The sequence below is a fragment of the Mauremys mutica genome, chromosome 9, assembly GCF_020497125.1.
Source record: "Mauremys mutica isolate MM-2020 ecotype Southern chromosome 9, ASM2049712v1, whole genome shotgun sequence".
Taxonomy (NCBI): Eukaryota; Metazoa; Chordata; order Testudines; family Geoemydidae; genus Mauremys; species Mauremys mutica.
In genome coordinates, this window is record NC_059080.1 from 99,175,260 (window position 1) to 99,201,610 (window position 26,351).

The 26,351-nt window shown below is 49.8% G+C and overlaps 1 protein-coding gene and 4 non-coding genes across 5 annotated transcripts; all 5 read left to right on the top strand.

Annotated features, from left to right (window-relative positions):
• The first annotated feature begins 2,882 nt into the window (after positions 1 to 2,882).
• NCL (nucleolin) lies at positions 2,883 to 14,523 on the top strand. The gene is made up of 15 exons (XM_045030599.1): positions 2,883 to 3,039; positions 4,156 to 4,269; positions 4,977 to 5,217; positions 6,166 to 6,312; positions 6,916 to 7,071; positions 7,336 to 7,422; positions 7,733 to 7,868; positions 9,309 to 9,445; positions 10,051 to 10,177; positions 10,384 to 10,517; positions 11,259 to 11,385; positions 11,559 to 11,710; positions 12,416 to 12,542; positions 13,604 to 13,842; positions 14,053 to 14,523. Exons 1-15 carry the CDS (start codon positions 3,022 to 3,024, stop codon positions 14,133 to 14,135), a joined length of 2,025 nt encoding a protein of 674 aa, XP_044886534.1. The 5' UTR covers positions 2,883 to 3,021; the 3' UTR covers positions 14,136 to 14,523.
• Positions 7,180 to 7,260, top strand: LOC123378131. The gene has a single exon (XR_006582473.1). It is a non-coding gene; the product is annotated as a small nucleolar RNA SNORD20 (small nucleolar RNA).
• LOC123378129 lies at positions 7,592 to 7,659 on the top strand. The gene has a single exon (XR_006582471.1). It is a non-coding gene; the product is annotated as a small nucleolar RNA SNORD82 (small nucleolar RNA).
• Positions 11,892 to 11,960, top strand: LOC123378130. Its single transcript, XR_006582472.1, has one exon. It is a non-coding gene; the product is annotated as a small nucleolar RNA SNORD20 (small nucleolar RNA).
• LOC123378124 lies at positions 12,727 to 12,864 on the top strand. The gene has a single exon (XR_006582466.1). It is a non-coding gene; the product is annotated as a small nucleolar RNA SNORA75 (small nucleolar RNA).
• Positions 14,524 to 26,351: the final 11,828 nt, after the last annotated feature.

The window sequence follows — 26,351 nt, forward strand, 5'->3', positions numbered from 1 at the left end:
TCTCTGGCCCCGGCCCCGGAGCAGCCTGCCTGCTGCACCCCAAAATTTGAACTTCTCAATCCTGGCCCAGCCCCACCCCAGAGCCCACACCCCCAGCCAGAGCCCTCACCCCCCCAACCCTCTGCCCCAGCCCTGACCCCCCCCCCCTCCTGCCCCATGAACCCCTCATCCCCGGCCCCACCCAGCAGCCCTCACCCCAGAACCCCAACCCTCTGCCCTACCCTGAACTTGCTCCCATACTCCAAACCCCTCAGCCCCATCCCATTAATTCTGTGTAATAATAATCAACAGTGGGTAAATTTTTAATAAAGTTACCCAGAAAAAAGGAACAAAAGGGCAATTCATCAAGTGACGGCCTGAGTTCGACCCCCAGCTTGCAAACTGAAGTGCTACAAAAGAAAGATGTGGCAAATCTAACAGATAAGAGAAGGAGTTTTCATCAATCTTGGCTATCAAGATTTACATGGTTGGAGTCCAATAGCAAATTAGAGCTTTTTGTTTTTGAGGGTTATTGATCCAAGAATGCTGGGTTGTTTCCGTATTCAACAGAGTATTACTAAAGTTGATATTCTTAGTTAAATATTTTTTTCTTAGGATAGTGATATTGTGCAATATAGGGAAACTATTACACACTTACTGTTTCCAGTCCATTTTTACATTATTTTAAAAAATATGTATCAGCTTACAAGGCAGGTGTGGCGGTGGGAGAGGACTTGGACCCATTCTGGGCACCACCAAAAATTATACAAGCCTGCCGCCACTGGTTGTGGGTAAAATCTACTGGCGTCCGAGTTTACCCACCACTTGCTAACACGATGCTGACCACAACTTGTCCTTGTCTGCACTGATGAGTCAGACCTGGCCAGCATCATGCCCCCTAACATAATAGTTAAAAAACGTGGTTAAATACAATTTAGTTTCCTAGTAAAGACAAGCCTACGTTGAATTACAGTTTTGCCTTTTTCCTCCAGCCTGTAAGTCCCCAGAAAGAATAAAATAATAGTGGCAAAGAAAAGTTTGAACTACTTTCCCCTTCATCTTAAGGGAATGTTAACTATGATCACATTAACTTGATCTGCAAAGCTTTTCTGCGTTTGTCAGCTCATGTGACCCATGGTTCATGAAGATCGACTCCTGCTTTATTATTTTTTGGTCAAAAAAACCTGTTTTAATGATTTTAAAATTAAAAATAGAGGCTCTGATGCCCCATCCTGGATAAATCCCAGTGAGAGCGATTTAAACCCCAGCCTCTTGCTGATTTAACTGATTAGCATGGTAAGCAGATGCAAAGAGCCTTCCCTTCTCTATCACACTCCCTACTTACCCATTGGTTAAAGTTGTTACATTGCAGCCTTCCAGTACAGAGTGGGGAGGGGAACTAATGTTACAGATGCTGGTTAGTTAGTGACTAAGAAGTCCGAGGGGGTTGTGATGTCACTCTTTCACAGAAAATGAAGTTATAGGAGCTACTGACACAGCAGATGTTTTAAGGGTATGTCTACACTTCGAGATGGGGGTGACATTTTATAACATAAGCTCTTTGAGGCAGGGATTGCCTCTTACTCTGTCTTTGAACAGTGCCTAACATAGTGGGGTCGGGACCTTGATTGGTCTCGACGCTATCATAATAAACATGATTGATAATGGTAGAGTCAGCTAAAATGTGCTGGATTTGTACTGGTCAGGATGTGACATTTTGGATGGTTTGTACAAAATAGGGTCCAACAATAGCAAAGATCATTTACTGTGTCAGATGGAATCTGTCATCTGCATATTTTCATGGCTCTTACATTTTGTGCTATTTAAACTCAAGACTGTCTCACTTGCCATTTGAAGTGAGCAGAACCCTCGGCAGGGATGTCTACACTGCAAGTGAAGGTGTGATTGTAGTAAGGGTAGGCATAGATTGTAATGCAGACGTAGTGGCACAGGCATCAGCACGGACTCGGGGTGCCAGAGTATGCATTCTGATTGCTAACCCGTGCCACGCCAGCTACTCTATTGTTACCTGAGCTAGATTAAAACTAGCACCAGTATGCCTAGCTGTGCTACTGTACCTTCACTAGCAATGTTGGCCTGCCCCACAGAAGAGCAAGTGGAATGAGGTAGAAACAGAGTACAGAGGGTAAAGATGGAAGGAAAAGAGATCATGATGAAGAGAGACTGGGAAAGAGAGGTGGAAAGTGGGTATTCTTAAACACTCACAAACCAAAAGGGGAAAAAACCTTATCCAAGGTAAACATTTGACCCTGAAAAGGGATCCATGCCTGAGGCGCTACAAAGTCTGTGAGGGTCTTTGCTATTGACTTTATGTGTAAGGAACTTAGATACCATGGTGATGGGTAGCAGGATAAAAGCGATCATAGATCAGGGAAGAAACCACCCTCTCCAACCCATCACCAGCCCAAGCCCCCCTGGCCTAATTCCATCTATCCCAGTCCTATCCCCAGGGCTGGGTGGTCCCATGGCCAGTCCCCCAGGGGTAGGCTGCTCTCCAGCCCCAGGCTGGTCTCGGCTCCCGGCCCCCAGCCAAGCCATGGGGTAACGTAACGACCCCTCTGACTCCCTCTCTCCTGAGCCCCCCAGGTGCACGTGGTTTTCCTGGAGCCACGTGCTGCGCTGCTCCTTTACCAGGTCCCCCTCCCCCATCCGAGCGCCGCCACCTATTGGTTACATTGCGCCTTCTCCCCAGCGGGCACGACCCCTCGCTGTAACGCGCACTCCAATTGGTCAGTGGCAGCCCCGCGCGGATTGGTGCGTCTTCCGCCCTCGGAGACCAGCGATTGGGCGGCATTTGGGCGGGAGGGCGGCGCTAACCGCGACGCGGGCAGGGGTTGGTCCGGCGGGGCGAAGGGGGGCGGGACAAAGCATAAGCTGAGGGAGGTAGGGGGGAGGGGCGGCGCTCTCACTCTTTCGCTTCAGCCCAGGCCACAGTCGAGTCGCTGCTCCCGGCGCTGCCTGTCGCACTCGGACCCAGCCGACCCGGACCGCGCGCCGGCCCGTGACGCCCCCGCCGCCATCATGGTGAAGATCGCCAAGGTGAGGCCCGCGGAGAGCGCGGGGCCCGGAGGGGAGGGGCGCGCGCTTGCCGCGGCCAGGCCCCGGCCCGCGGAGCGGCGGGCCCGAGGCGGCCCCTTCCGGGCCCCATCCGTGAGAGGGGCGAGCGGCGGCCAGGCCCCCGTCGGGGGGCGGTGCCGGGGGGCGGTTTCTCGGCTCCCTGAGGAGAGGGGGCTTCTAATCCCCCCCCTCCGCGCAACCCCGAAGCCAGCAGGTTTCGCGCGGCCTCTCCCAGCCCCCGAGGCCGGGTGCCGCATCCCGGCTCCGCAGGGCTCGGGGCGGTTTCTAGGCCTCTTTCCGGCCTTTGGGGGGGGAGGGGGAAGGAGGGTTTCTAGGCTCCCCTCGGGGCTCGCGACGGAAGCTAGGGGGTCGGGGCGCGCGCGCGCGCGGGGGGGAGGAGGCGGGGCCGGAGGCTCGCGCTGCCGGATGGGAAGGCCTCAGGCTGCGTGCGCCGCGTGGGGGGGGTGGCCACGTGGTGTCTCCGGAGCAGCAAGTACGCGGCGCGGGCCCGCCTGCCCCACATGGTGCAGGGCCCTTTGTCGAGCCCTCCCGGGGCTCGGGCGGGCAGGGGAAGCGCTTGGACTTTCCGCGGCCTGGTCGCAGCGCTGACGGCTCCCCCACGAGGCGTGTGGGCTCCTCGATCAGCATGGCCCTGTGTGGGCGGGAGGGAAGCCGGGTGTTAGGCGTGACTTCCCATAGGGGAGGGATTTCCCACCCCCCATTTCTCCATCGCTCGGCTTTATTCACGGGCTGCGCGTGTATTAACCTGACAAACTGAGCAGGTTCAGGAAGAGCTCCGCGTGGCTCCAAACCTCGTTCCTCCCCTCGTGTCTCAGGTTCACGAGCAGGCATTTTAGAGGATCTGAAAATGATGCATGATACAGGGTGACAGACCAGCAGATTTCTAAATTTGATATGAAAGTAGTGGTGCCATGCAGTTGTAACAATTGTGTGTGCAAGCACAATTTGGAAACAATTTTGCTAAAATGGGATTTGTCTTAAATGTTTTACGGCTTTGGTGTACTTTTCCAATTTACAAAAATGTCTATAAAAGAATGTAGTTTAATGTATGTTCATATTTTACATTTTTTCTTTAAGACCCCGAAGAATCAAGCCAAACAGAAAAAAGTGGCTCCTCCTCCCCCAAAGGATGTCGAAGATAGTGAGGAGGACGATGACTCCTTAGAGGAAGAGGACAGTAGCGAGGAAGAGGTGATCATTTTACATCTGGATTTTATTTTGCTCCATGTTACTTTGGGAATAAACTACTCATTTGGGAAACACAACCAGAAGGCTTCGGTGAATGAAATAGGGGAATAAATACAATAAGTGATGAGACAATACCATAAGTGATGAGACAAGGAACTAGCATTAGCAAATGGATATTTTGAGTGTAGTTAAATAATTTTCAAATCTGGCACTGTAAAAGTTTGAGTCTGTTGCGGAAAGGCTGGCTTCTTGAGCACTAAACTAATTGTATTCTCCTTTCTATTCCTCTCCCATAGAGATAAGGAAGAAAACACAAACTAGCTATCTGGGCATTTCATCAGAAACTAAGTAGTTCTGTCAAAAAGGGCAACTATTAATACTCAGCTCTTACCAAGGGTTCTTAATATTGGTTTCTTTTTATACTTGGTAAACCCACCCCCTCCAGATGTCCTAGCTGTGGAGGCAGAGAGGGGCCAGAAACAGGCGTAGAGGTGGCACAAGTTCACATGTAGCAGGGAGACTTATTATATATGCAAATGGGGAACAGTCCTTTAGTTCCCGGTGAGCTGCCAGCGTGGCTTTACAGTTTGGTCATGCGGTCTTTTTAGTCACAGCAGCAGAGACGCTAGTTGGATGAATGATTGTGGTGGGTTTAATTTAATCTAATTTAGGAGTTGTGTACACTCATTTGACTTGTCTGTTTCTCTAAGGTTGTTCCTCAAAAGAAAGTGGCAACACCAAAAGCAGCAGTTACACCTGGCAAAAAGGCTGCCACTCCAGCCAAGAAGGTAGTTGCCACTCCAGCCAAGAAGGTAGTTGCCACTCCAGCCAAGAAGGCAGTTGCTACTCCAGCCAAAGGAGCTAAAAATGGAAAAAATGCGAAGAAAAAAGACATGGAGGAGGAGGAGGAGGAGGAAGACGACAACAGTGAGGAGGATGAAGATGACTCTGGCAAGTCAAAATTCACTTTTCTGTTAAATGCTTTGCCATAATTGAACAAAATTACCTCAAACTGAATAGCTCCTATTTGGCCATATCACAACCAGTGCACAGTTCAGCACAACTGGCAGTTTTTAGTCCAATGAGGCACAGGGTTTATATAGCAAAGGAATAGGGTAGAGAGGTCAGCACTAAGTTAAAGTAGCAGAGCTGTTAGGGGGAAGCTTCATGGGCTCCCTGTCGTGCATGGTTCAAGCCAATGATTGATTGATTTTTCACAGCTTTCTTTAGCAACATCTCATAGAGTACATTTCTTGAGCAAACCTGAATTAACCATATAAATCAGGGATGGGCAAACTTTTTGGCCTGAGAGCCACATCTGGGAGGGAAAATTGTATGCAGGGCCATGAATGTAGGGCTGGGGCAGGGGATTGGAGTGCGGTGTATGGGAAGGGGGTGCAGTGTGCAGGAGGGGACTCAGGGCAACGGCTTGGGGTTCGGGCTCCGGCACGGCGCCGCTTACCTCGAGCGGCTCTGGGGTGGCAGTGGGGCTGAGGCAGGCTCTCTGCCTGCCCTGGCCCTGCACCACTCTCAGAAGTGGCCAGCATGCCGTGGGGTGGGGCAGGCGGCTCCGCTGCGTGCCACCCTTGCCTGTGAGTACCACCCCCTGAAGCACCCATTGGCCGCAGTTCCCCATTTCCGGCCAACTGGAGCTGCAGGTGGGCAGTGCCTCCAGGTGAGGGCAGCACATGGAGCCCGCTGTTCTCCTCCCACAGGGGCCGCAGGGATGTGGTGCTGACCGTCTCTGGGATTGGGGCCAGGGCAGGCCATAGCCCTGCTGAGCCACGGGGCTGGCAATCCCCCAGGCTGAATCCTGCCCACAGGCTGTAGTTCGCTCTCCCCTGGGATAAGTGCTCGTTTGTAGCATACAGACTAGTGAGTGATAAACTCTTGTTACAGATGAGTCTGAGGAGGAAGTAGCAATGCCTGTGACGCCTGCAGTCAAAAAGCCTGTACTGGCAAAACCTGTGGCAGTATCTGCAAAGCAAGAATCTGACGACGATGAGGATGACGACGATGAGGAAGATGACGATGAGGAAGACGATGGTGTGTAGACTACACTGGTTATGGGAAGGCTTAGAGTATATAATTCTGATGATTTATAAAATGCACAAGTTTTTAGTTGGCTTGAACCCACAGAGGCTGACATGGCACTAATAATGTACTGAGCTCTTTGTATTATTGAAACTAGTTTGCTTGCCTATTTCACATAGGGCAGACCTGATTTTATAAGGCCGCTGATGCCTATAAATAAAACTAAGGAGTGTGTTAGAGTTTAACAATTATTTCCTATTGCTGCTTTCTGTGGTGCTTGTTACTACCTACTGGACACTACTAATGGTAGAATACGTCTACACTGCAATAAAATGTCCACAGCTGGCCTGTGTCAACTGACTCAGGCCAGCCACAGGTGTTTCACTGCAGTGTGGACATAAGCTAAGAGACCTCAGTCATGTCCAGGACCCAGTTGTGTTAAGCACTGTAAAACACACCTGCCCCAAAGAGCTTGCAAACTGAAATGGATAAGACGAAAGAGAGAGAAGCATGGCTCATTTTACCAGAGCGGAAATGAGGGTGGTGAAGATTCTTTGCTCAGTTGCACAGGTATTGAACCATTCCCAAGAAAGATCGTTTGCTTTGATGTTTCAGACTCTGAAGTTGAGGCAATGGACGTAACCCCAGCAAAAGGAAAGAAAGCTGCTCCAGTGAAAGCTGTTCCAATGAAAGCAAAGGCAGACTCTGAGGATGAGGATGACGACGACGAAGATGAGGACGATGATGAGGATGATGATGATGAAGAGGAAGGTGAGCTGAATGTTCTATGCTTATGTAAATCCCTGCTGCTTAGTAATACACAGAACTCATCTACAGCAGCAGTAGGCAAGAAGTGTGTCCAACCCTGTCTTCCAAAGCTGGAACTGATGAACACTCCGTGAAATGATGTGAGGAAAAATCACAATGAAAGTTTCTCAAGATAGTCAAGTACTGATCCAGCATGATGGGGGGGCGGGGTGTCACTGGATGCCTTTTTATTCTAAGATCCTTCTAATGTATTTTCCTGTACTACAGAGTCTGTGAAGGAAGTTCCTGGAAAACGAAAGAAGGAAATGACCAAGCAAAAAAGTGTTCCAGAAGCCAAGAAAAAGAAAACTGAAGGTATGTTAGTATGATGCAGCCTGAAATGTGAGTGCAGCTAAAGTCAAGGCTCCCCTTACTGCAGTGCTCCAGAGAGAATGTTCAACATTTCTTCATTTAATGTGGGAAGGTACTAGCTGGGGAACTTGCACTATGGGGTTTGAATCTTTGGCTTTTATATGGTGCTTCCAGCACAAATGATGAATACTAGGGACTTAATACTGAAGTCTGATGTGACTTTGATATAAACTGATGTGCCGTAGTCCTCTAGAGTAAGATGCCTCCAATTTGATCATCCTTTTAATTTGCCTAACTTCACTTTTTCTTAAAGAAACTGCTTCAGCTTTCTCCCTGTTCATGGGAAACTTGAACGCCAACAAGGACTATGAGGAACTGAAGACTGCCATCAAGGAGTTCTTTGGCAAAAAAGACCTTCCAGTTCTGCAAGTCAGAATTGGTGGTTCCAAGTAAGCTCTTCACTATAATTCTGCTGCCACTTTGTCTTCATACTAAGCTGTAAACTACTGGCAGTTAGGAGGCATAACTGAGACAAGCAAAATGTTTAAGTGATCACTGGATACTATGTGGAACTGTTTAGCCCAAGTTCAGCCTTATGCAATTCTGAACAAGGTGGAGCACTTCCTCTCAGGACTGGTAGCTGCTTCAGACAGCATGGCCATATCAAAGAGGAAGGCTGCAGCCTTCATTTTATGCAATTTACGTATAGCCCTTGTTTGGGCAGATGAATCTAAGCTATTCTGCTTTATAAAGAGCTATTTTTTGAGTGTCTTGGGGGCAATTTAGTTTCATTTTTCTGAAAATATTTAGTACTGAACAACTAATTCTTACTAGTTGTGTGACTTGGGTAAGTGTGTCCATTTGACAGATGTTGAAAGAGGTTAAGTGACTTTCCTGGGAAGGCACAAGAAATCTGTCATGATTTGAATTCAGGACTGCTTTAAAGACAGGTGCTGGTTTGAGATGTAACTTGTCTTGATGCATTTGGATCTCTAAATTTGAGTTCCAGTCTGAAAACTTGCTGTCTTAGGAAAGCAATCAACATGACAGATTCCGTGTCGAGGGGCACAGCTCTTCTGACTACTGTTAGTTGGGTAAGGTTTATATTTTGATGGCTTGCACTGTAAAGCTGCTTCAATCATTAACTCTTTTTTTGAAGGCAGCTCTTAGAGTGCAGTGTACACATACCCTAAGGCTTTCTCTGCACTGGACTTTCGTCAGCAACACACTTGTTGTTCAGTGGTGTGGAGAAAAACACCCCCACCCCCCCAATGATAAAAGTTTTTTGCCAACCAAAAGTACAGGTGTGAACAGCTACTGCCGCTCGGGGGTGGGAGTTTTTGTTTGTTTGTTTTTTTGTCATTGGGAGAAATGTCTCCTGCTGACAAACAGCGGCTACACTGCATGCCTTTTAGCGGCACAGCTGTGCCACTAAAAGGTGAGTAGCATAAACATAACCGAAGTCCAGTCCTGATTCAGTTTTGAGCCCAAGTCCCCTTTCCATCCACACACACATCTGTCCGACTCGTATCAGCAAGCAAGCAGGACTTCGATCCTAAGGGAGCCCCACTGTGATTCTGGTCTAAGCCCTTGTCATTTTCAGTGTGGATGCAGCTCAAGCCACAGGCCCAAGTCAAGAGGTCTGTGCAGTGCAGGGTGGGTGCTGTAGCATGGCTGAGAGACCTGAGTCCAGCAATCATAAGCTCAGGTTTACAGTGCAGTGTGGATGCTTAAGCGTGGGTTTGGAAACATCAGCTCCATAAGTTTGGGTTGCACAGACCATGGTTTATAATGCAGCGTAGACATATCCTTATTGACCACACTTCCACAATGTGTTCTGACACTAACTCCAAAGTTCAGTGTAGATATTAAAGTCTTCCTTCTTTCAGGCGGTTTGGCTATGTAGACTTCTCATCAGCCGAGGATCTGGATAAATCCCTTGAATTTAATGGGAAGAAATTCATGGGTTTGGAAATCAAACTGGAGAAAGCAAGGAGTAAAGAAATCCTTAAAGAATCAAAGAAAGGTATGAAAAAGAACAAAAGTTAGTTATCCGCTAGATTTCTGGGTAATGCGTCTTGTCGTGTTAAGCAAGCCCGTGACTGACTGACTCTGCTACTGGCCTGTTTGGTTTGGTGTTTGTAGTAATACCTGCAGAAATGGTTAATGGCTTTTTTAAAACCATATTTTTGTTGCATCTTCATACTGGTCAAGAAGGAAATTGCACCTCTAGTATAAGCCCTTTGTTGTTAATCAGAAACCATTAAACTAATCTAATGTAACAAGTTCTGGTTGTATTAGTTCACTGCTTCCTTATCAAAGCCTTGTTACATGGGTTGAGATTTTTCAAAGTATGTCTCAAATATGGAGACAATTCAACATGATCTGGATTGTGTTTGGGGGAATGTTCATATTACTAGCAAAACAGCATGTGGTAAAGATATTTCTACTATTGGATGTAGAGCCCTTAATGTGTAAAATTCTAGCTGTTCCTGGCACAAATATAAAATATCAACTTTACTTGTGTTTTGGTGATATAATTGAATTACTTTAGCTTTCCTGGTGCTGGCATTTTGTTCACTGTGGTACAGTGTACTAGGGAATCGTAATTTTTTTTTTGTCTTTGTGTAGAGAGAGATGCCAGAACACTCTTTGTTAAGAATCTACCTTACCGTATAACTCAGGATGAATTGAGAGAAGTATTTGAAGAAGCGCTAGAAATCAGGCTAGTGGCTGGCAAGGACGGGAGCAGTAAAGGGTATGTAGTTGTGATAGTTTAATTTTTTCCCAGGCATGCGTTGCCTTTTTAATGTAGACTGATGTCTTTTTGCTGTCTTCAACTGCTAATTAGAAAAGTGAAATTCAGTACTTGTCCTGAAAGCATTATTTTGGTTTTAGCTTTTTGTGCATATTCAATGCTCCCCAAAGAAACAGCTTGTTCATCTGCTGTCTTTACTGTTCTAGGATTGCCTATGTAGAGTTTAAAACAGAAGCTGAGGCAGACAAGGCACTAGAGGAGAAGCAAGGCACTGAAATCGAGGGTCGTGCTATCATCTTAGACTACACAGGAGAGAAGAGCCATCAAGAGACACAGAAAGGTATTTATACAACACTATAATGTGCTAAAGGTACATGATAGCCAATACACAGATCAGCTTTACCAAGACGGGCTAGGTAGGCTGTGATGCTATCACAAGCAAATCAGAGCAGTTCACAGGAAATCCTTTGGGTAACATGGAGGGAATCCTTTGTATTTCTTCCTCTTTTCTTTCTACTTTCAATCCCATACACTTCATGCCATCTTAAATAGTTCTAAAAAATCGCAATGGCTACTATTCTAATTTGCATATTAGTGGGAAAGAGGTCCATCAGTTCAGACTTGAGTCAACCTGCCCCTATCATACTGGGCCTTGTGAAACAAGTACCTTCGTTCTCTAGACCTTGACCAAGAGAGAAAGTGTGGTACATTGGTGAATATTCTTGGATTTGTTTTGAAGGCTGTTAATCCAGCAGCACCTTGCACAAAGGAGCACTTAAACCATTCTTAAATCCTTTGGAGTCTTAAGTTACACAGCGATTCTCCAGTTCTGAACAATCTTGCTAGTCCAGGTACCAATTACCCTGACATATAATACACTAGATGCCAGTTAAGTGCATGAAGGTTATTAGTTTGTGCTTGAGAGTCCACCTTGTGCAGGTGACTGAGGCAGATCCTGAAGTGGAGGAAAGATACATAATCCTGAAAATACCCCATTCCCTCTTGCTCCTAAAAGCTGTTTAGTTCGGAAAAGTCTGTCTGTAAATGTGCAGCTCTAAGTTGTCTTTCTCTTTCCTGATAGGTGGAGAGTCAAAGACTCTAATTGTGAACAACCTTTCATACAATGCAACAGAAGAGTCTCTTCAAGAACTGTTTGAAAAAGCTTCTGCTATCAGGATGCCACAAAATAACCAGGGCAAGCCTAAAGGGTGCGTAAGAGTGGAGTTATTTCCTCCCAACCCCCACCAAAAAACTAACGAAACCTAAGTGATCCAGCCCTGTAGTAAAGATTTGAATATTGGCAGCATGACTTGTTTCGTGCTATTCAGGGCCCATATGGGAACAAGTCTCCAGTCTGATCAGAATTTTTCTCTCCACCTAGATATGCGTTCATCGAATTTTCCACAGCTGAAGATGCTAAGGAAGCTTTGAATTCCTGTAACAACACAGAAATTGAAGGCAGAACAATCAGACTGGAATTCAGCACACCAGCTGGACAGAAAGGCAGTGGTAACTCCAGAGGAGGATTTAGTCGTAAGTGCCCTGTGCTTTATCCTGACCTACAGAGGTTTTGAGACTTTTTGATTCAGCTAGAATTCATGTACACTTAATTATCTTCCCCAAAAATCATTTGATGTGGACAAATGGTGTGGAAAAGACCTGCTTCTCAGATGCTAGGAACAGTGAACAGCAGCAAGAGTTACTTTTTAAGAGGTGGATATGATGACTGAGATACTGATGAAATAATCTCAAAATTCTTCTGGATAGTAAAATACTGATCAGGCTGTGTTAATTGTAGTTACGATTATGCCTTCACAACTGAACTTGTTTTTTATGAGCATTTCTGTTTGTAAATGCTTCAAGTCTAACAGGACAGGTTTTTTTCCAGGTCAGAAACAAAGGCGGGGGAATGTCTTGGCATAAGCTGCTAATATTTTTCCCTCCTTTTAAAATCTCGAAAGAAAAACACCTTAGCTGTTTGTATGTCAGTCACTTAAATGTTTTTGGCCTTTCTATTTTTGTAGTTGTGGCCCAGGAAAGCAGCCTTGTAATGTTGATGTAGATAATGTTTTTTATCTGACATCTCAGATTAGTCCACAGTGTTCAACTGGCTAACGTCTCCTTTTTTAACGTAAAAGGGCTTGATGTATGCGTGGCTGGGAACCTGGCTCACATTTCTTACTTAAGGCAGAAACTTTACAAAAGTGGTTGATCTGAAAATGGATTCTCTTTTTTTAGAACAAACCAAAACGCTGTTTGTCAGAGGCCTTTCTGAGGACACCACAGAGGAAACGTTGAGGGATTCATTTGAGGGTTCTGTCAATGCCAGAATAGTCATGGACAGAGACACTGGCTCATCCAAAGGGTATGTTAAATTCTAATCTGGAGACGGTATAATTGGAACTTGGAAGAAGTCTAGATTAATCAATTGAAATCCTAACTGACCTCAAATTGGTGTTAATAACATTGGCAACTAGTTGCTAAGAGGAAACAGGTGTGCAATCTTGGATATTCTATTACACCTGTGAACAGTAAAGGTGTAACAGCCTCCCTTCTCAATGAGCTCCTTCCTGCCGTAAAATCAGTGGCAGCCTGTGGATTCGCACGAGAAGAAAATTAAGTGCTCAGTGCTGGCATATTCACCTTCTGGCTTCAGATGGATGATTAGCCAAGGCTGTGCGACACTGGATGTGTGGTGTTGTGTAACAAGCTGTGCTTAGTATCAGAGGGGTAGCTGTGTTAGTCTGGATCTGTAAAAGCGGCAGAGTGTCCTGTAGCACCTTATAGACTAACAGACGTTTTGGAGCATGAGCTTTCGTGGGTGAATACCCACTTCGTCGGATGCTTAGTCCCATGGATGGTCATGAAAAATGGTGTAGATCTTCTGCTCTGACTGCCAGTGGGCCAATATTAATAGTGCAAACAGATCCTTCTTGATGAGGTTTTACACTCTGCTGCTCCCTCCTTCCTTCCCCCACTCCCCCTGTAGCTCATTACCAGTTCGTTACATTGAGCCTCTTAAGGGATATTTAAATGTCACAGCTTTGATCTCTGGGCCGACATTAGACACGCAGTAATTTGGACTGAAGGTATTGTGAAGAAGCAGCATAGTCTAGGGAACTTGCCTCCTTTACATTTAGCACGCTTGCTGCAAGGAGCAGGTTACATAAACAAGGCACATGTAAAATTGGCATGGTGTTAACAAGCTAGAACTTCGAAAGACTAAAGCTTATAGGATGGTGGGAATCCAAATACAGTGGAAACTCCACCCCTTCTCCCCCCCCCACCCCCAAGCGCGTTATCTTTTTAAATGCATACATTACAGTGTAGCTCTTCAGTGTGCATGGTATTCTGGTGAAGGGTGGAACTGCTGCGTGGCTCACTTTGATGGAAGGTGAACTCATGTCTTTTCACTACCTTGCATAGATTTGGGTTTGTGGACTTCAGCTGCCCAGAAGATGCCAAAGCAGCTAAAGAAGCAATGGAGGATGGAGAGATTGATGGAAACAAAGTGATCCTTGACTATGCCAAGCCCAAGGGTGATGGTCAGCGTGGCGGTGGATTTGGCGGCGGATTTGGTGGTGGATTTGGCGGACGTGGAGGAAGAGGAGGACGGGGTGGCCGAGGTGGATTCGGTGGACGAGGTGGCGGCAGAGGATTTGGAGGTACGAAGGAAGTATAACCAAAGCTTGGCATGTTATCAGCTTCAGTCTTTGACTTATCTAAAATGTTGCCTGACTAATCCCAGGCCAGGCACATACTTTCAGATTCTCTGAGGTGGCACATTGGGATAGTAACGTGCTTTCCCTTCCATGTGCTGTCCATGTACTAACTTCTTGCAACGTTGGTTCCTGATCTCTTCAATTTCTTTCCAGGTAGAGGAGGTGGCTTCCGGGGAGGCAGAGGAGGAGGAGGAGATCACAAGCCACAAGGGAAGAAGATAAAATTTGATGACTAAGCAGTCCCTTTTCCTTCCTTCCCCTGCTATCTGAAAGGACTCTGGGGTTTTTATTCTGTCACCTTGTTTTGACACGGAGCCTTCTGAGGACATTCCAAGAAGCAAAGCAGTACTGTGAGCCACTTGGGAAAAGTAACTATCATTTCAAAGAGAGCGGCAGCTTGACTGCCTGGCTATTCAAGTGAACTTTTTAAAGAAATGAGTGCTAGATGTGGGAGTTTCCCCTTGTCTGTGAGTTGTCTTGAATTTATAACGTTTTACCCCATGTACAAAAATATTTTTTTCCCTATAAATTTCTGTAGGTTTTTTGCTGTAAAAATGCAGACCGTTTTATCATTTTTTGTGCTTCGGCACCCTGTCTCAGACAGATTAAAGGGCCTGAACTGGTGCACGTCGTCCTGCCATTCTTCTTCACGTGCTGAGGAGTTAGCAATCTGGGACAGGAAAGCAAGCGAGCTCTAGACTAGAGCCCTGCATGGGATCAGTGTAGGGTCCCTGCAGTGGGACTGGGATCCTGCAGGACCCACTGTCATAACAGGAGTGGGTGGGACCGGGATTAAAAATAGTCCCATGCAGGGCTCCACTCGGGATGGACATTTGAACCTGTTTATATGTAGCAGTACTAGTTTGTCTAAGATCTCTGCTGTGCCACCTCTTGATGTTCAAAGAGTGCGCACTCTAACTCACCATAGAACAGCTGTTCCATGTTCCATATCCCATTTCTGTGCTCGCAAGCCTCCAAAATCACAAGTTGCTGTTTGGAAGGCATGTAGCTGTTCAGTATATAGGATCACTCTGATGGTAGAGTGGACAGGTCTAAGATTTAAGAACTACTGCCTGCGAAAGAGGGTGGAGGGAAATACAATATTATGGCTTGGGCAAATCATACACACATTCCTGATGTGAAAGGGCCCAATGGTGTTAAATGCCCTCTTGGTTAGGAATAAAATCTAAATATGCTTTACTTCTAACAACTTCTAACAACTAGTGCCTTAAATGCATGTCTGTTTCATTGCTACCTGATGTATATGAGGCTGGGAATTAGGACTTCCTGCCTGGAGGAAAGGAAAATGTGGAGGAAAGGAAACCTGTCTCTGCTCCCATGACTCAAGTAATGGAGGTTAAACTAAACATTTCACTAAATAAAACTTGGCCAGCTAGACAGAGCACATCAGTTACACAAATCAGACTGTTCCAAGTTTAGATGTCATGTAGTAATTAAGTTAACTGTCTAATGGAATATCTCAAACCAGACAAGTCAGGGAGAATTTTAGACATTTCCTGAAAGATGCTATTCTCTAATGTAACAAAACTCCAAACAGTGTGACCCTGCCACTTCTGTCAATAAGTCTAATTCCTGCCATAGAAGCTTATTTGAACATCTGTCATGGATCTCTTACCTTCTCCAGATGGTGTGCTGAACAAGTCATCTTGCACATTCCTTTGAATGCCAGGCTGATAGAGCTGAAATGCATCTGCCTGACACTAGATGGTGGTGAAATGACTGGTGTAATTTTGTAGTATGGCGGTGTGTAGAGGCCCCATCAGGCAGGGTGGGGCTATTGTCTTGGAGTAAAACTACAGCTATTCTGAAGTATTTAACATCTGCATAGATGAAGACAGGCTCGGAGAAGGAACTCCTCCTCATGCAGGGCTGCAGGCCTGGTGCCTAAGCATTTTGCCCCTTGTAACAGAAGGTCTGACACACGGTTCCATGTGAACACCAAAAGGCGTCATCTTTCAGGGGTGTGAGCACGAGCACGATTGTCAGCTGTAACTACACCTACATTTCCTATGTAGCCTGAGATGATGATAACCTGTGTGGATTTTCTCTCCTAGAAAATGAACATCTGCCTTTTAAAAAAATCAGTACTGTACTCAGTAATCTGACATTACTAAGTGATGTTTTTCCACACTTTTGTCTTTAAAAGCATGTAAGTGCCAGCTCTTAACTCTCCCACAAAAGAGAACTAGATGTTACATGTGTATCTCAAGAGCATTGGAGACTAAATGCAGCATAGATTCTGTGCCCTATGGATTGGGTAGAACATCACATACCACAAGAATCTGCTGTATTCTACACAATCAAAGGTTTTAAAAAGTGGCTTCTGTGTGTGTTTGGAAACCTCCTGTTCTCTGCAGCACTTGGCACCTAAAACCCACTGCAAGGTGTATTCGTTCTGGGACAGCTTGCAATGCCTAGACATTCTCTTTACTTGAAAGCTCTTTCTGAGGCTCATTCCTAGTAGCTGCAGATCTGTACAGGTGTTAGTGAACTTATTCCTAGTGATGTGGGGAAGTGTTAATTATTTCCATGGGGGAAACTGAGGCACACACGGATGAGAAGCAGGCCTTTTGTCACTACTCCAGATGGAAGACTTAGGAGGAGCCAGGAGCAAAATCCCCATGAACTCCAGTGATGCTGTCTTAACTGCTGTTTAATAGAAGAGGCTGTTTAAGTATTAAGATGAATTGTATAATGTGCTACTGTCAAAATACTCAACTACGCTAAGTAAAAGCTTCCTTGATGTGTGAAATCTTCAATGTGCTGGCCTGGAATGGGTTCCTTTCTACACCTGTCGGTACCCAAGGATGCTTCCTTTCTAAAGCCTCAGTGCAGCTGAGCAACAGCAATTCCTACTACAATTGCATTGGATGTGGTGTAGGGTGGTATACAGGCCTTGTAAGCAGTTTAGCAGGCCTTCCTTCCTGTCTTCTGTCGCGTGTGCATGGCACAAAGTCCTTTGAGTAATAGGTGAAACTTGCTGGGGTGGGGCGATCCATGGGCTTGCGGGCCTGCCATATAAAAGGGCAGAGCATTTCTAGGGGCAGGTCTATACTACACACCGACAGAACTACATCACTGAGGGATGTGAAAATCCACACCCCTGAGTGATGTGCTGACATTGCTCCTACCTCTCCCAGAGGTGGAGTTATTAAGCTGATGGGAGACCATTTCACCAGACGCACGCAGCTGCACTGATGTGAATTTTGACTGTCGACCTTCTCTAAGATCTTACCCTCCCTGGAGTCAGCAGCTTCGAGGGGCCAGGGGGTCGTGCACAAGCCAAGCTGTTGGAGCAAAGGGCCTTGCTGAACACTTGTGCCTAACGTTATGTCTGTGCACAAAGGGTGCATCTTGGAACGTGGAACAGATGACAGCCTGTCTCTTCAGCCTTGCAGCTGTCCAGACCAGGAATACATCCCTTTCCCTTTGTGAGATGAGTGACTGCAACACATGGATCTGTACAACCACGGTCAAGGCAGCGGCTACTAAACTTCTGTATCCTGCAACAGGACAATGGTGGTAGAAACTTCCCCTAGTAACTAAGCTCTAAAACATAAAACAAAAGCACATGAGAAATTCCCAGACTATAACCTTAGTGCCATTCTGCGTGTATCATGTGGGGGTTTTACACCGTGGTTTGACGTGATCTCTAACTTTTCAGAGTATGTGGTTTTACTTGCTCAAGGAGAGTCTCTTCTGTCCATAATCTGGAGTGCTATGCGTGTCCTTGGGGAGGTGGTGGGAACTGTCGTACTGTTAGATCATTCACTGGCAGCTTAGAATGGATAGAAGGTGTCTCTTCCCTCAAACTGCATCTCAGGTGTGAAGGTTAGTGTGGGATCATGGCAACTTTGGCAAAAGTACGTGTCCGCCTTTCATAAAGACATTCTCTAGAACGCTCTGGAGTACCTCCTGGCCCGGCTGTCCTTGCTAAAAGTACTGCTCTTGAAGTGTACTAGGGGAGCAGGGCAGATCACTCCTTGCCTGCTGCTCCCCTGCTTAAAGCTGATACCGCCTTTCTTGCTTGTACCCCTTTGCGAGGCAATGCCTCTGTGAGAGGGGGCATGGGCTGGGAGTTATCCTGCATTTATTCTGACTAGCTAACGCCACGATTCCCTACTAAGAAGCGTTATGGGACCTTATACAAGAGGAGCTGCAGATGGTCAAATGGAAGCTGCCTCTCCTTTGTTGCTTGTGGTGCCCATAAGGCCCAATTAAAATTGGGCTCATTGGACGGGGTGCTGTGCAAACAGCAACACCTGCCCCAAAGAGTTTAGTTCCTTTCCAAAGCCCCTCCCCCCCCCCCCCGGGGGGCACTATGAAGTGCTGACGTACTTTCCTGTCTTCTACCTCACCGGTGCACAGAACAGTTCACAAAATTAAAGCTGCCACTTTGTAAACGCTCCTTGTCCTAGAACAGGGGTTCTCAGACTTTTGTACTGGTGACCCCTTTCCCACAGCAAGCCTCTGAGTGTGACCCCCCCCCCTTATGCATTTAAAAACACTTTTTGATATATTGAACACCATTGTAAATGCTGGAGCCAAAGCGGGGTTTGGGGCGGAGGCTGACAGCTCATGACCCACCATGTAATAACTTATGACCCCCTGAGGGGTCCCGACCCCCAGGTTGAGAACCACTGTCCTAGAAGGAAAGCAGAGACTAGAAAGCACGGGAGTCGTGACAGCAATAAGAAATATTTTAAAGTCGTTTAACCGGTACTCCCCAGGCCTGCTAGGAGGATTTGGTGAATATGATTTAATTTGGGCTTCAGCCATTTTAGAAGATGTGTGGCTGCTCAGGAGCAATACCAGCAAATGGTCGAAAAGGCTCTGCTGCTATTCTCTGTAGGAGCACTAGATGGCAGCATTTGCTTTTAGCAAGGCAGGAAAAAGCTGTTTAGGGGATTTTTACAGGTTCTTACAACTCAACCCGAGCGTGTTGCTGAGCTTTGAGGGGTGGGAGGCTGCAGGTAGAGAGCCTGGGGGAGCTGTGTGGAAGCAAGGTTGGAGCACTTGTTTTGTTTTCTTATATGCTGAAAGGCTGGAGAGAAACCACTCGTTTTTTGCAGGAGGTGAAAGGGGTTGAAAAATCTAATGTCATTAAAGAGATTCCAGGATTACCAACCCCACATGCTCAGGAATCATGTTAATGTCCCTTAAAATCACCAGATTGATTTAAAATCATGAGATTAAAAAAATTAATTTTAGATTCCGTTTAAGAACATGAGAACAGCCATACTGGGTCAGACCAATAGGTCCATCTAACTCTTCCAACAGTGGCCAATGCCAGATGCTTCCGAGCAGGCAATCGCTGAGTGATCCATCCCCTTTCTTTGCCTTCTGGTGTTTGAGCCTTTAAGGGGCTATATTTTCCAGCTTTTCTGGGCAACCCAGCTGCTTACTATTTTGATTAAATGAAAGCTGAAATTCTCAGGTACTTATCGAACTCCGGGAGCTGATGCTTTAAAAAACCCACCAAATGCCAAGAAACAGAATCACGAGCGATGGGAAACGCTGGCCATCGTCAGAGCAGACGGCGTGAAGGAACCAGCTCGGGATACAGGCCTCTGCTCTGTTTGTCCAGAAACTGAGTTAAGGGACTGAGTTTAAAACACTGCTACAAGCCATAGGATGTGTCTGGGCACTTAGCTAGGGTGGGGGCTTGGCAGAATGGGGTTTGAAAGCTGTGCTGTATCTAAGAATCCACAGACTAAGGTTGTGTCTATGCTACAGCTGCACTTCTCTGGCAGTGCAGCTGTGCTGTGGTAGCACCATGATATAACCGCTTCCTACATCGATGGGCGGGGGTTCGCCAATGTAATTAATAAATCTCTCTGAGAGGTGGGATCTAGGTGGACAGACAAATTCGTCCATCAATGTAGCCACGGCTGCACCGGGAGCTGGGTCGATCCAACTACAGTGCTCAGGAAGAGAAATTTTTCACAATCCTCAGCGATGGAGCTTGGGCGAGCAAATTTTTACGTGTAGTCCAGGCCTACCTAATACAAAGGGGTAAGCATGGGGCTGTTTCCCAGTGGCTGAATCTGGTCCCTTGACACTGCTGGAATGGCATGAAGGAGCCCCAAGGCAATGGTGAACCAGGCTCGTAGTATTTAATGATCCTGTCTCAAACTGGCATGGCTCTGGCCACCGCGCCCTTGTTCTAGTATTCCCAGAGTGGGCACGGTGGCCAGGTGAGAGGAGGCTTCTAAACCAGCATCCACACTGAGGGGCATGGGATTGCGTGAGAGCTGCTGCCTCCAGAAAGGCCAGTGTCTCCTCCGGGGAGCGGAGCTCAAGGATGAAATAAAGGGTGTGGCTAAGGACTGGGACGCGTTCTATTCTCTGGGCCACCGTAGACTGGCTGCGTGATTGTGGACTAGTGAATTAACAGCCTTGGCCCTCAAGACCATGTGAACAAAGGAGACGATGTGACCGTTGCTGTTATGGCCACGTATGTTGTTTTACACACCCAGTGGCATCTCTGGGCCTCTGTTCTTCATTAGTAAAATGGGGACAACTTTGGGCAGGGGACTGTGTCTCACTGTGTGTGCAGCGCCTGGCACAATGGGGACCAGATCTAATCCAGCTAATGATACACACTCATGCCAGTTTGGGGCTCGACGAGGTTGTTCCTGGTGCAGCAACTGCTACTCACAAGCCCGAGGTTTCGGTTCATAGATTTTAGCAACAGAAGGGACCATGCTGAGCCTCCAGTCTGGCCTCTTGTGTAACAGGCCAGAGAACCTCACTGACCAATTTCTGCAGCAAGCCCATAACGCGTCTGAGCGAGCACAGAAAGAGACAGCCAGCGTTGACTTAAAGTGCTAGCGATGCCACTGCCACATAAGTGGCATTTAAGGCGGGTCTCTCTCCAGCTCCTTTCAGCTCCTGCTTTATAACGCCTGCTCGCTGCACAGGGGCCGTGCAGGCTGAAGTCCAGTGCAGGGTGGGGATTCTGCATTCTAACCACCTGCCTCGTCCGTGCCTTCCAAGGACACCCAACCACTGAGCATTCACAGCTGCCTTTGCAGGCGGGAAACGGCCTTAAGGCGTGATGTGCTCAAACCAGGCTGCCACTGCCAGGTTTGAGCCAAAGAGCAGCTGTACCTGGCTAAACTGCCCACATCATGGTGGGGTCTGAGCTGCCCTGGACCCAAAGTGCATCAGGGAGCTGAATCAGCTGCAATATAGACACTGATTCATATAGTTCTCCTTAATGGATCACCTGAGTGCAGCGAATGGGCGGCATAACCATGTTGGGCCCAGGATAGCAGAGAGACGAGCTTTTACTGGCCCAGTTTCTGCTGGTGAGAGAGACAAGCTTTTGAGCTTACACAGGGCTTGTCTTCAGGTCAGGGAAAGGTACCCAGAGTATCACGGCTAAATGCAATGGTGTAATGCAAGGTGTTAACGTGTTGCAAGAGACCATGCAAGGTGTAGAGGGCAGTGAACACCTCTAGGTATAGGACAATGAGGGGATTCGTGGGCAGGGCCGCCCAGACGATTCAGGGGACCTGGGGTCTTCGGCGGCTGGGGGCCCCCGCTTCGGCGGTAATTCGGTGGCGAGGGGTCCTTCCACTCCGGGACCCGCCGCCGAAGTGCCCCAAAGACCCGCGGCAGGGGGCCACTGCCGCCAAATTGCCGCAAAAGACCTAGCACTTCGGCGGGTCCCGGGGCAGAAGGACCCCCCACCGCGGGTCTTTGGGGCACTTCAGCGACGGGTCCTGGGGTAGAAGGACCCCCCACCGCGGGTCTTTGGGGCACTTCAGCGACGGGTCCTGGGGTAGAAGGACCCCCCGCCGCAGGTCTTCAGGGCACTTCAGCGGCGGGTCCTGGAGAGGAAGGACCCCCCGCCACAGGTCGTCAGGGCACTTCAGCGGCGGGTCCTGGAGAGGAAGGACTCCCCGCCACCAAATTGCCGCGGAAGAAGCTCCGGGGGCCCGGGCCCTGCGAGAGTTTTCTGGGGCCCCCGGAGCGAGTGAAGACCCTGCTCCACAGGCCCTGAAAAACTCTTGTGGGGGCCCCTGTGGGACCCGGGGCCAGGGGCAAATTGCCCCACTCCCGAGGCCTGAGCGGTCAGAGCTGGAGTGGTTAGGGGCTGGCCCGGGACAGCTTTCCCGCGTGACCTTGGCCAAGTCACTTAGCCCCAGATCCTCCAAGGGATGTAGGTGCCTAACGGCCATTGAGATGATCTATCTGTTGCCGTCTGATGGGTGTTTGTGGCCGGTGTGAACGGGGTGGAGCCAGGGAACACACACACAGCGCTCCGTGCCTGCGGGCTGGCCGGCCAGAAGTGCACTTGGCTCTCCCATGAGGCGGCCTGCCAGGAACTGCGAGACCCCTATGAGGTGTGAGGGGACAAACGATGCCAGAGAATGACGCCAAAAAAATGTGACCATGGCAGGGAAGGAGAGCTCCTCCAGTCCTGGGGCAGTGGCGGGGGGGTGGAGATTTTTTTGCGGGGGGGGGGGCAAATCTGCCACCGCCCCTCCCCCACTCCAGCGGCGCAAGGTTTGGGGAGGCTTAGCCTCCCCTGGCCTCCATTACTCGCTGTGTGTGTCCGTCAGGGTTTGTGGCCGATGTATGATCCCTGGTAATAAAGATGCTGCAGTGGGCCCATGCTCTGCGAGTCTCCTGATGCCTGAGCCAAACGAGAGGCCAGTATCTGATGCTTCTGATAAGGCCAAAAGAAACCACGGAGGAAAATCCAGCATGTGCTTAACCGATTATGCCCTTCTACTCTGGGCACAGGTGACCTGTGTACAGCTGGGAGCATGGGGGTGCCCCTGCCTTCATCAGGGTAATTAGATGCGCCGCACTGTGGCACAGCAGCCCTTTACGATACCAGTCGGGTGCCAGGTATACCATGGTTCAGAAGCACGTACTGCTAGGCCTGTCTGGCTCACTGGGGCCCCTCTGCCCTGGCTGCTTGCCCCATCGCTGCTGTGCCCCATAAGTCCCACACAGACCTGGTCCCAGCTGCGGGTCTGACATCACACCCTGCTCCACCGTGTTCCCGGGCTTCTGCTGCAACCTACTCTGCGCAATTCCCTCGAGGTTTCTTCCTGCTTCCCTTCAGCAGCTGGCTTGCCACACCATGGCTGCTTCCCTTCCTGGGTCTTTTCAGGGAGTTTCTGCCCCCTCCTCCTACCCAGGGCCGGCTCCAGGCACCAGCTGACCAAGCATGTGCTTGGGGCGAGGCGGGGCAACGCTCGGGTTGTTTTGTTTGGGTTTTTTTGGTTCGGCCGGGCGGTGCTGGAAGGTTTTTTTGTTTTTGTTTGTTTTTGTTTCAGCCTTGCAGCGCTGGGGGAGGGGCTTGGGCGGTGCGGCGCTCGGGGGGGAGGGCGGGAGGCTTCGGCGGCGCAGCGTGGTGCTTGGGGGGGGCGGGAGCTTGGGCAGCGTGGCGTGGTGCTTGCGGGGGGCGGGGGCTTGGGCGGCGTGGTGCTCGGGGGGGGGCGGGGGCTTTGGCAGCGTGGTATTGGGGGGAGTTCGGCGGCGCAGCGCTCGCGAGGGGGCAGGGGGAAGGGGTTACGGCAGGGCGACGCTCTTTTTTTTCGCTTGGGAAGGCAAAAAAGTTAGAGCCGGCCCTGCTCCTACCTGGCCAGCAAGGGGCGGGATTGATAGGAATCATAGTCTCCTGCTTGGCAGTTAGTCCGCTGAGCCACTCCCCCAGGGGGATGCTAGCGGCTGCTCTACTGCATCTCTGGCGGGGGGGCCCACGCCCTAGTGCTGGAGGCAGATATCTGTGTTCCTGCCTGGGAGGCCTGTTCCTGGGGCAGACACTTGGCTCAGCTCCGCTGCTGTGATCCACTGGGGGTTGCAACCCAACTGGAGCTGCCTCCAGCCGTGCCCTGCTTCTTTGAGGAGCAGCCACTGGGGAGCTGCCAGGAAAGCACAGGCCCAAACCCTGTCTCCTAGGAGATAAGGGCTCTCCCCTCTTTCCAAGGCCTCTGAGAACAGGCCAAGGTTCTTTCCTGCCACGCCACAGTTGCATGGAAGAAGCTGGCTGCTGCCTTCGCGTAAGGGGTTGCCCTAGCGATCCCTGGGCTGCACTCAGTGCTCTGGCCCCTCAGCCGCAGGAATGACCTGGCATGAGGGGGAGAATAGGATGGGGCAGGGACAGCAACGGCCAACAAGATGGGCCTGGGCAGGGAGGGCGTGTCCACCAAACAGCCTGGCTCCGGGGCCAGCCAAGGAGATAAGGAGCTCGTTGCCCCGCTAGGGTATGGGTTCGAGTTGGTACTGCCTGCTAGTGCGAGGTGGGGGCTGCTTGGCTTAGGAGCACTGAGGAGACGGGCGCTCAGGCTGGTTTGTGCCAGGCAGGCCTCCAAACTATAGCACAAGAGCCACCTTTGCCTTTGGCACCAATTTGCTACCTTGTGCCTGCGCTTGGCCGAGGGCTGAACGGCCAATGGGGACTAAACGCTTCACAGCTGGGGCGCACGGGTCAGGGATGGGCCATGGGCTCGCTTCAGCGGGGTGACCTGAGCAGAGGTTAATCACAGGCCTCTGTGCCCCTTTCACCAGTTTCACAACCTCAATAAAGGCGAATTCAAGGCGAAACCAGGTTTTCATTCATTTCTGCTGGAAACCCTGGGAGAAAACCAGCACCTCCAACCGTGTTGCCTCTTACAGGTGTGGTTTGCCCCCCGCACCCTCCACAGTGCTGGGGGATTGGCAAGCGCACGCCAAGGCCGAATTCCTTCAGGACAGCTCCCTTGTGCCAGCTGGTGGGGCACGTAGCACTGAGTACGTCCCTTCTGGCGCCGGGCCTCACACTGCGAGGACTGGGCTGGGACACTGAATGTCACACAGCCTGCAGAGCACCAGCTTCATCATGGGCTTGTCCTCTTTGTTTGCTGGAGAACGGCCCTTTTGTTAGCTCAGGTGCAGGGGATAGGTGCCAGCGGCAGGTCTGGCGAACAAAGATCTCTCATGAGCCCTGCACGAGATACGGCCGGGGCAGGGCCCCTGACCTCCACACTGCGCCTCCAGATCACCTCGAGGGCCCCTTTCAGCTGAGGCTGCCAAGTGATGTGGCCACGTGTCCCTCAGGAACCAGAGTGACACCCCCCCAAAGCTCCTTTCACACAGCCCTGGCCTGAGGTGCACTCACAGCACCCACATGCTGCACTAGCTACCCATCCCTTTCCAGGCACTGCTCCCAGGGCTGCTCGTGGTGACAGAGCCAGAATACTCCTGAGACCGATTGTGGTTATAAGCTCAGTAGAAGGCTCAAATAACGTCTGCTAGAGGCAAATCTGACGGCAAAGGAACTTTTTTATTTGTCTTGCTTCTTTGTGTTCCCGTTTAATAAAAGAAACCCCTGTCAATGCCTAATGGCTGCCTCACACGCTGCGGTCCAGTGTGGCACACGGCTCGGGGTAAACTGAGGGCCCAGCAGGAGAGGCGGAAATTGGGGTGCTGATGAACTTGTGTATGGGGCACTGGAAATGCCCCGGCCCCTCGGAATTGCTGCGTGTGTTGTTTGCAGGTTTCCAGTGGCAGGGCCAAACAGTGGTGGTGGAACAATTTTTACAGTGAGGGTGCTGAAAGCCAGTGGTCCCCAAACTTTTTACCTTGCACCCCTCCCCCCTTACCCCTGTCTGTGCCCCCTCTCCGCAGAGCTGTCGCCGGGACGGGGGGGCGATGCAGACGGGGTAAGGGAGCTGAGCCCGGAACCACAACTGGGGGCGGGAGCAGAGCCCCAGGCAGGGGCGGCTCCAGGCCCCAGCACGCCAATCGCGTGCTTGGGGCGGCATGCCGCCGGGGGGGGGGGGGGGGCGCGATGCCGGTTGCCGGGAGGGCGGCAGACGGCTCCGGTGGACCTCCCACAGACATGCCTGCGGAGGGTCTGCTGGTACCACGGCTTCGGTGGAGCATCCGCAGGCACGTCTGCGGGAGGTCCACTGGAGCCGCGGGACCGGCAGAGCGCCGCCCTCCCCCACCCCCCCCCGCAGCGTGCCGCCGTGTTTGGGGCAGCGAAATGGCCAGAGCTGCCCCTGGCCCTAGGTGTGGGTCCTGCAGCCAGGACCCCTCCAAAAAAATGGGGGTTCTGTAGCACCCCCCGCACCCGTAGTTCCTGCACCTATGGGGGCCAAACAGTGATGCACTTGATGCATTTCAAGAGCTAGCAAAGCAGGCAAAGAAGATGAGAGCCGCTGGGTGGACCCTGGATTGTGCCGAAGGAGCTGATACCAGCACAGCGATACAGAATGGAGAGGCGCTGGCTGCTTGGTGCAGGGGTGAGCCGTGAGCTATGCTGGAGGGAGGATTCTGGGTCAGGCAAGTCTCTGGCAGGTAAATAATTAACAGCTTCCAAATATACTGCAGTCGTCTCATTGTCCCTGGAGCCGAACTGGCCTTCAGCAGCAGGATCGCTCCCTTCAGAGCTTTCAATGGGTTCATGCCTGCGGGTGATTCTA

Excerpts from the sequence above, each read along its gene's own strand:
- NCL (XM_045030599.1), top strand. Across the intron at positions 10,518-11,258 it reads CCATCAAGAGACACAGAAAG|GTGGAGAGTCAAAGACTCTA; the intron begins GTATTTATACAA and ends CTTTCCTGATAG. Across the intron at positions 11,386-11,558 it reads AACCAGGGCAAGCCTAAAGG|ATATGCGTTCATCGAATTTT; the intron begins GTGCGTAAGAGT and ends CTCTCCACCTAG.